The following is a 9,015-nucleotide window of genomic DNA, read 5'->3' on the forward strand; positions in this document are numbered from 1 at the left end:
GTCAACGTGCAGACAGACGATGAAGGCGTGTCGTCCTTCGGGGCCCGCGGCCTGCAGCTTGTGGGAGGTGACGGCCAGGGTGGAGGTACAGCCCATCGGCTCCAGGAGACTGAGAGACCGCTGCTGACCCAACAGGGTGTACACACTGAACTGGCTCAGGGTTATGGTCCACGGGAAGGCATCACCTGGGCAGGGCAGGGGGGGGAGGGAGAGAGACGGGGGGAGGGAGAGAGACAGGGGGAAGGAGAGAGACAGGGGGGAAGGGAGAGAGACAGGGGGGAAGGTGGAGAGAGACAGGGGAAGGGGGAGAGAGACAGGGGGAGGTGGAGAGAGACGGGGGGAGGTGGAGAGAGACAGGGGGGAAGGGAGAGAGACAGGGGGGAAGGTGGAGAGAGACAGGGGGGAAGGGAGAGAGACAGGGGGGGAGGTGGAGAGAGACAGGGGGAAGGTGGAGAGAGACAGGGGGAAGGAAGAGAGACAGGGGGAGGTGGAGAGAGATAGGGGGAAGGTGGAGAGAGACAGGGGGAAGGTGGAGAGAGACAGGGGGAAGGTGGAGAGAGACAGGGGGAGGTGGAGAGAGACAGGGGGAGGTGGAGAGAGACAGGGGGGAAGGGAGAGAGACAGGGGGGGAGGTGGAGAGAGACAGGGGGAAGGTGGAGAGACAGGGGGAGGTGGAGAGACAGGGGGAGGTGGAGAGAGACAGGGGGAAGGAAGAGAGACAGGGGGAAGGAAGAGAGACAGGGGAGGTGGAGAGAGACAGGGGGAAGGTGGAGAGAGACAGGGGGTGGAGAGAGACAGGGGGAGGTGGAGAGAGACGGGGGGGGTGGAGAGAGACAGGGGGATGGTGGAGAGAGACAGGGGGGAAGGTGGAGTGAGAGAGACAGGGGAAGGTGGAGAGAGACAGGGGGAAGGTGGAGAGAGACAGGGGGAAGGTGGAGAGAGACAGGGGGGAAGGGAGAGAAACAGGGGGGGAGGTGGAGAGACAGGGGGAAGGTGGAGAGACAGGGTTAATACAGGGAGACAGGAAGGACAACAGGAAGCCGGTGCTGACACTTAGGATGAGGCCTCAGGAAGGACAACAGGAAGCCGGTGCTGACACTTAGGATGATGCTTCAGGGAGGACAACAGGAAGCCGGTGCTGACACTTAGGATGAGGCTTCAGGAAGGACAACAGGAAGCCGGTGCTGACACTTAGGATGAGGCCTCAGGAAGGACAACAGGAAGCCGGTGCTGACACTTAGGATGAGGCTTCAGGAAGGACAACAGGAAGCCGGTGCTGACACTTAGGATGAGGCCTCAGGAAGGACAACAGGAAGCCGGTGCTGACACTTAGGATGAGGCCTCAGGAATGACAGCAGGAAGCCGGTGCTGACACTTAGGATGAGGCCTCAGGAATGACAGCAGGAAGCCGGTGCTGACACTTAGGATGAGGCCTCAGGAAGGACAACAGGAAGCAGGTGCTGACACTTAGGATGAGGCCTCAGGAATGACAGCAGGAAGCCGGTGCTGACACTTAGGATGAGGCCTCAGGAATGACAGCAGGAAGCCGGTGCTGACACTTAGGATGAGGCCTCAGGAAGGACAACAGGAAGCCGGTGCTGACACTTAGGATGATGCCTCAGGAAGGACAACAGGAAGCCGGTGCTGACACTTAGGATGAGGCTTCAGGAAGGACAACAGGAAGCCGGTGCTGACACTTAGGATGAGGCTTCAGGAAGGACAACAGGAAGCCGGTGCTGACACTTAGGATGAGGCCTCAGGAAGGACAACAGGAAGCTGGTGCTGACACTTAGGATGATGCCTCAGGAAGGACAACAGGAAGCCGGTGCTGACACTTAGGATGAGGCCTCAGGAAGGACAACAGGAAGCCAGGTGCTGACACTTAGGATGAGGCTTCAGGAAGGACAACAGGAAGCCGGTGCTGACACTTAGGATGATGCCTCAGGAAGGACAACAGGAAGCCGGTGCTGACACTTAGGATGAGGCTTCAGGGAGGACATTTTGCATAGACACCATCACTACTGGAGCCATAGGGGGGTTAGGGTCAGCCAGGCCAGGCAGTAAGGTGGGGTTAGGGTCAGCCAGGCCAGGCAGTAAGGTGGGGTTAGGGTCAGCCAGGCCAGGCAGTAAGGTGGGGTTAGGGTCAGCCAGGCCAGGCAGTAAGGTGGGGTTAGGGTCAGCCAGGCCAGGCAGTAAGGTGGGGTTAGGGTCAGCCAGGCCAGGCAGTAAGGTGGACCTGGGCCTAGTTGGCAGAGACAGAGACAGGCAGCCAGGCCAGGCAGTAAGGTGGGCCTGGTCCTAGTTGGCAGAGACAGAGGCAGGCAACCAGCCAGGCCAGGCAGTAAGGTGGACCTGGTCCTAGTTGGCAGAGACAGAGACAGGCAGCCAGGCCAGGCAGTAAAGGTGGGCCTGGTCCCAGTTGGCAGAGACAGACAGGCAGTAAGGTGGACCTGGTCCTAGTTGGCAGAGACAGAGACAGGCAGCCAGGCCAGGCAGTAAAGGTGGGCCTGGTCCCAGTTGGCAGAGACAGACAGGCAGTAAGGTGGACCTGGTCCCAGTTGGCAGAGACAGACAGGCAGTAAGGTGGGCCTGGTCCCAGTTGGCAGAGACAGAGATAGACAGGCATCTCCTGATTTAAGGGTGACCACCCTGGTTTCACGGTCCTCAGAGTCTAACATATTACTGTTGGCTGGTAGGGGAGGAGGAGGGCGTGGAGAGTCCAGCACACACACACACACACACACACACACACACACACACACACACACACACACACACACACACACACACACACACACACGGCCCGTTTCCCTGAGACAGAGACACACAAGGAGAGAGCCCGTTTCCCGAGACAGAGACACACAAGGAGTTTCCCCCAGGCTACGCCACACCTCTACCAGGCAGCCCAGCGAGCTCCGATCCGGGGCATTAACCATGAGAGATGAAGAGCCCTTCAAAGCCAGGGAATGATTTACTAGACCCACGGGGTCGTTCCTTTTAGCTGTTACACCGACAGACCTCTGATGTAAGCGTTTGTTCTGAGGGGTTTTTTCTTTTTTTGTTAATCTGTGTGTGCCCAACTCTGATGTCATTTAGCCAACGAGGGTCCCCCCGTTTTCTGTCAGAGAGCACGGCGGAATGTTCTAGAGGAGGAATAGACATGGTTATGTCAACCTCACCTTCGCCACATGTAGAGACAGCGGTACTATATATCGATCCAACACACACACACACACACACACACACAGACACAGACACAGACACACAGACACAGACACAGACACAGACACACAGACACACACACACACACACACACACACACACACACACACACACACACACACACACACACACACACACACACACACACAGACACAGACACAGACACAGACACACAGACACACACACACACACACACACACACACACACACACATTAACAGTCTCGCCACTGAGACCGGGGATCTGTCATTTCTCAAGGTAAATGAGGAATGCATCCACAGTGTTCAACATGTCCTCGTCCTCATGTCCATGTTCCAGACGTTTAGGGGGACAGCTAGGGATCATTTGGGACAGCTAGGGATCATTTGGGACAGCTAGGGATCATTTGGGACAGCTAGGGATCATTTGGGACAGCTAGGGATCATTTGGGACAGCTAGGGTTCATTTGGGACAGCTAGGGTTCATTTGGGACAGCTAGGGTTCATTTGGGACAGCTAGGGATCATTTGGTTCTGATTTGGGACAGCTAGGGTTCATTTGGGACAGATAGGGTTAATTTGGGACAGCTAGGGTTCATTTGGGACAGCTAGGGATCATTTGGTTCTGATTTGGGACAGCTAGGGTTCATTTGGGACAGCTAGGGTTCATTTGGTTCTGATTTGGGACAGCTAGGGTTCATTTGGGACAGCTAGGGTTCATTTGGTTCTGATTTGGGACAGCTAGGGTTCATTTGGGACAGCTAGGGTTCATTTGGTTCTGATTTGGGACAGCTAGGGTTCATTTGGTTCTGATTGGGACAGCTAGGGTTCATGTGGTTCTGATTTGGGACAGCTAGGGCTCATTTGGTTCTGATTTGGGACAGCTAGGGTTCATTTGGTTCTGATTTGGGACAGCTAGGGTTCATTTGGTTCTGATTTGGGACAGCTAGGGTTCATTTGGTTCTGATTTGGGACAGCTAGGGCTCATTTGGGACAGCTAGGGCTCATTTGGTTCTGATTTGGGACAGCTAGGGTTCATTTGGTTCTGATTTGGGACAGCTAGGGTTCATTTGGTTCTGATTTGGGACAGCTAGGGCTCATTTGGGACAGCTAGGGCTCATTTGGTTCTGATTTGGGACAGCTAGGGCTCATTTGGGACAGCTAGGGTTCATTTGGTTCTGATTTGGGACAGCTAGGGCATATTTGGGACAGCTAGGGTTCATTTGGTTCTGATTTGGGACAGCTAGGGCTCATTTGGTTCTGATTTGGGACAGCTAGGGTTCATTTGGTTCTGATTTGGGACAGCTAGGGCTCATTTGGGACAGCTAGGGTTCATTTGGTTCTGATTTGGGACAGCTAGGGCTCATTTGGGACAGCTAGGGTTCATTTGGTTCTGATTTGAATGTTCTGTGTCTTTTGGCATTTGGACTTTTCACTTAAAACATTGTTGGGTTTTTAAACATATTTGATTCAGAACACAACGTCCTGCTATAACAGGTGTTATAACCACCACCCTCCAGTCTGGTCCTGCTATAACAGGTGTTATAACCACCACCCTCCAGTCTGGTCCTGCTATAACAGGTGTTATAACCACCACCCTCCAGTCTGGTCCTGCTATAACAGGTGTTATAACAACCTCCCTCCAGTCTGGTCCAGCTATAACAGGTGTTATAACCACCACCCTCCAGTCTGGTCCTGCTATAACAGGTGTTATAACAACCTCCCTCCAGTCTGGTCCTGCTATAACAGGTGTTATAACCACCTCCCTCCAGTCTGGTCCTGCTATAACAGGTGTTATAACAACCTCCCTCCAGTCTGGTCCAGCTATAACAGGTGTTATAACAACCTCCCTCCAGTCTGGTCCTGCTATAACAGGTGTTATAACCACCACCCTCCAGTCTGGTCCTGCTATAACAGGTGTTATAACAACCTCCCTCCAGTCTGGTCCAGCTATAACAGGTGTTATAACCACCACCCTCCAGTCTGGTCCTGCTATAACAGGTGTTATAACCACCTCCCTCCAGTCTGGTCCTGCTATAACAGGTGTTATAACCACCACCCTCCAGTCTGGTCCTGCTATAACAGGTGTTATAACAACCTCCCTCCAGTCTGGTCCTGCTATAACAGGTGTTATAACCACCTCCCTCCAGTCTGGTCCAGCTATAACAGGTGTTATAACCACCACCCTCCAGTCTGGTCCAGCTATAACAGGTGTTATAACAACCTCCCTCCAGTCTGGTCCTGCTATAACAGGTGTTATAACCACCACCCTCCAGTCTGGTCCTGCTATAACAGGTGTTATAACAACCTCCCTCCAGTCTGGTCCAGCTATAACAGGTGTTATAACCACCACCCTCCAGTCTGGTCCTGCTATAACAGGTGTTATAACCACCTCCCTCCAGTCTGGTCCTGCTATAACAGGTGTTATAACCACCACCCTCCAGTCTGGTCCTGCTATAACAGGTGTTATAACAACCTCCCTCCAGTCTGGTCCTGCTATAACAGGTGTTATAACCACCACCCTCCAGTCTGGTCCTGCTATAACAGGTGTTATAACCACCTCCCTCCAGTCTGGTCCTGCTATAACAGGTGTTATAACCACCACCCTCCAGTCTGGTCCTGCTATAACAGGTGTTATAACCACCTCCAGTCTGGTCCTGCTATAACAGGTGTTATAACAACCTCCCTCCAGTCTGGTCCTGCTATAACAGGTGTTATAACCACCACCCTCCAGTCTGATCCTGCTATAACAGGTGTTATAACCACCACCCTCCAGTCTGGTCCTGCTATAACAGGTGTTATAACCACCTCCCTCCAGCCTGGTCCTGCTATAACAGGTGTTATAACCACCACCCTCCAGTCTGATCCTGCTATAACAGGTGTTATAACCACCAACCTCCAGTCTGATCCTGCTATAACAGGTGTTATAACCACCTCCCTCCAGTCTGGTCCTGCTATAACAGCTGTTATAACCACCTCCCTCCAGTCTGGTCCTGCTATAACAGGTGTTATAACAACCTCCCTTCAGTATGGTCCTGGACACCATGAAGGCGAGGTCCTGCTATAACATGTGTTATAACAGGTGTAATAACATACCTTCCTCCAGTATGGGCCTGGACACCATGAAGGAGAGGTCCTGCTATAACAGGTGTAATAACAGGTGTAATAACAGGTGTAATAACAGGTGTAATAACAGGTGTAATAACAGGTGTAATAACAGGTGTAATAACAGGTGTAATAACAGGTGTAATAACAGGTGTAATAACATACCTTCCTCCAGTATAGGCCTGGACACCATGAAGGATAGGTCCTGCTATAACAGGTGTAATAACAGGTGTAATAACAGGTGTAATAACATACCTTCTTCCAGTATGGGCCTGGACACCATGAAGGGGAGGTCCTGCAGGGGCTCCATGTGTTTGTGTCCAGCAGACAGCACAGTGATATGGGGCAGGCAGACTACCAGAGTCCCAGGCATGGTGGCCTGGTTGTGGTACCAGCTACGGACAGTACCGGGGATGTCTCCACAGATAATGGTGCTGGGAGAGGGGAGGCTGTCGTTGGGGAGGAACACACAGCATGACTGGAGATCCAACTGGAGGAGGAGAGAAGAAGAAGAGGAGGAGAGAGAAAAAGAAGAGGAGGAGAGAAGAAGAGGAGAGAGAGGAAGAGGAGAGAGCGAGAAGAAGAGGAGGAGAGAAGAAGAGGAGAGAGAGGAAGAGGAGGAGAGAGGAAGAGGAGAGAGAGGAAGAGGAGGAGAGAAGAAGAGGAGAGAGAGGAAGAGGAGGAGAGAGAGAAGAAGAGGAGGAGAGAGAGAAGAAGAGGAGGAGAGAGAAGAAGAAGAGGAGGAGAGAGAAGAAGAAGAGGAGGAGAGAGAAGAAGAAGAGGAGAGAGAGGAAGAGGAGAGAGCGAGAAGAAGAGGAGGAGAGAAGAAGAGGAGAGAGAGGAAGAGGAGGGAGAGGAAGAGGAGGAGAGAGAGAGGAAGAGGAGGAGAGAGAGAAGAAGAGGAGGAGAGAAGAAGAAGAGGAGGAGAGAGAAGAAGAAGAGGAGGAGAGAAGAAGAGGAGAGAGAGGAAGAGGAGGAGAGAGAGAAGAAGAGGAGGAGAGAAGAAGAGGAGAGAGAGGAAGAGGAGGAGAGAGAGAAGAAGAGGAGGAGAGAGAAGAAGAAGAGGAGGAGAGAAGAAGAGGAGAGAGAGGAAGAGGAGGAGAGAGAGAAGAAGAGGAGGAGAGAAGAAGAGGAGAGAGAGGAAGAGGAGAGAGGAAGAGGAGGAGAGAGAAGAAGAGAGATGGTGCACCATTAGAACTGTGCATCAAATTAATACATACAACACACCAACAGCTTGAGGAGCAGGGAGGAGCAGGAAGGAGCAATGAGGAGCAGGGAGGAGCAGGAAGGAGCAATGAGGAGCAGGAAGGAGCAATGAGGAGCAGGGAGGAGCAGTGAGGAGCAGGGAGGAGCAGGAAGGAGCAATGAGGAGCAGGGAGGAGCAGGAAGGAGCAATGAGGACCAGGGAGGAGCAGGAAGGAGCAATGAGGAGCAGGGAGGAAGGAGCAATGAGGAGCAGTGAGGAGCAGGAAGGAGCAATGAGGAGCAGGGAGGAGCAGTGAGGAGCAGGGAGGAGCAGTGAGGAGCAGGGAGGAGCAGGAAGGAGCAATGAGGAGCAGGGAGGAGCAGGAAGGAGCAATGAGGAGCAGTGAGGAGCAGTGAGGAGCAGTGAGGAGCAGGGAGGAGCAGTGAGGAGCAGGGAGGAACTGTGAGGAGCAGGGAGGAGCTGTGAGGGGGGTTTCTGTACCAGGGTAACTTAGTCTTCAACAGACCATGAACTCTGTGCTGTCTCAGTGTTGACACGACAAGGCTGGGTGAACCTCCTCAGAAGGACAACACTGGTGTAATGGAAAAGCACATGTCCCTTTCGCTCCTAAATCTGACCCATACAAAACTAACCTCTCCGCATTGTGTCAAGCTGTTCTCTTGTTGGACACAGTTCAAAGCCACAGAATCCTGAGAAATAAACACTGGGTAACTCACTGGGTAACTCACTGGGTAACTCACTGGGTAACTCACTGGGTAACTCACTGGGTAACTCACTGGGTAACTCACTGGGTAACTCACTGGGTAACTCACGGCGGTAACTGCCCATGAGGCCGTCTATGGCGAGCACAGATCAATCATGAATAAGGAAATGTGTGTTTTTCCTGTGTGCGGCGTGAGGTAGTTTAGGTCACTAATCTGAGGCAGGGGGGAAAACACACACAGGGTGGAATCCCAGTTCCCACAGTTACAATGGAGGGCTTCACAGTCACCATGGAGGGCTTCACAGTCACCATGGAGGGTTCAGTCACCATGGAGGGTTTCAGTCACAGTTACAATGGAGGGCTTCACAGTCACAATGGAGGGTTTCAGTCACAGTTACAATGGAGGGCTTCACAGTCACCATGGAGGGCTTCACAGTCACCATGGAGGGCTTCACAGTCACCATGGAGGGCTTCAGTCACCATGGAGGGTTCAGTCACAGTCACCATGGAGGGCTTCACAGTCACCATGGAGGGTTTCAGTCACAGTTACAATGGAGGACTTCACAGTCACCATGGAGGGCTTCACAGTCACCATGGAGGGTTTCAGTCACAGTTACAATGGAGGACTTCACAGTCACCATGGAGGGCTTCACAGTCACCATGGAGGGTTTCAGTCACAGTTACAATGGAGGACTTCACAGTCACCCTGGAGGGCTTCAGTCACCATGGAGGGTTCAGTCACAGTTACAATGGAGGGCTTCACAGTCACAGTCACTGTGGAGGGCTTCACAGTCACCATGGA

General features: G+C 52.8%; 1 protein-coding gene across 1 annotated transcript in view; it reads right to left on the bottom strand.

Moving 5' to 3' along the window:
• The window catches only part of LOC127919379 (intermembrane lipid transfer protein VPS13B-like), a 72,427-nt gene extending 65,609 nt beyond the window's left edge, over positions 1 to 6,818 (bottom strand). The window contains exons 1-2 of the mRNA XM_052502871.1: positions 6,559 to 6,818; positions 1 to 185 (exon numbers count right to left, since the gene is read on the bottom strand). The exon at positions 1 to 185 is cut by the window's left edge and continues 36 nt beyond it. Of these exons, the coding sequence (XP_052358831.1) occupies positions 1 to 185; positions 6,559 to 6,676 (303 nt within the window). The 5' untranslated portion in view covers positions 6,677 to 6,818. The remainder of the gene's footprint in view (positions 186 to 6,558) is intronic.
• Between the last annotated feature and the right edge of the window lie 2,197 nt (positions 6,819 to 9,015).

The sequence above is a fragment of the Oncorhynchus keta genome, unplaced genomic scaffold, assembly GCF_023373465.1.
Source record: "Oncorhynchus keta strain PuntledgeMale-10-30-2019 unplaced genomic scaffold, Oket_V2 Un_contig_16457_pilon_pilon, whole genome shotgun sequence".
Taxonomy (NCBI): Eukaryota; Metazoa; Chordata; class Actinopteri; order Salmoniformes; family Salmonidae; genus Oncorhynchus; species Oncorhynchus keta.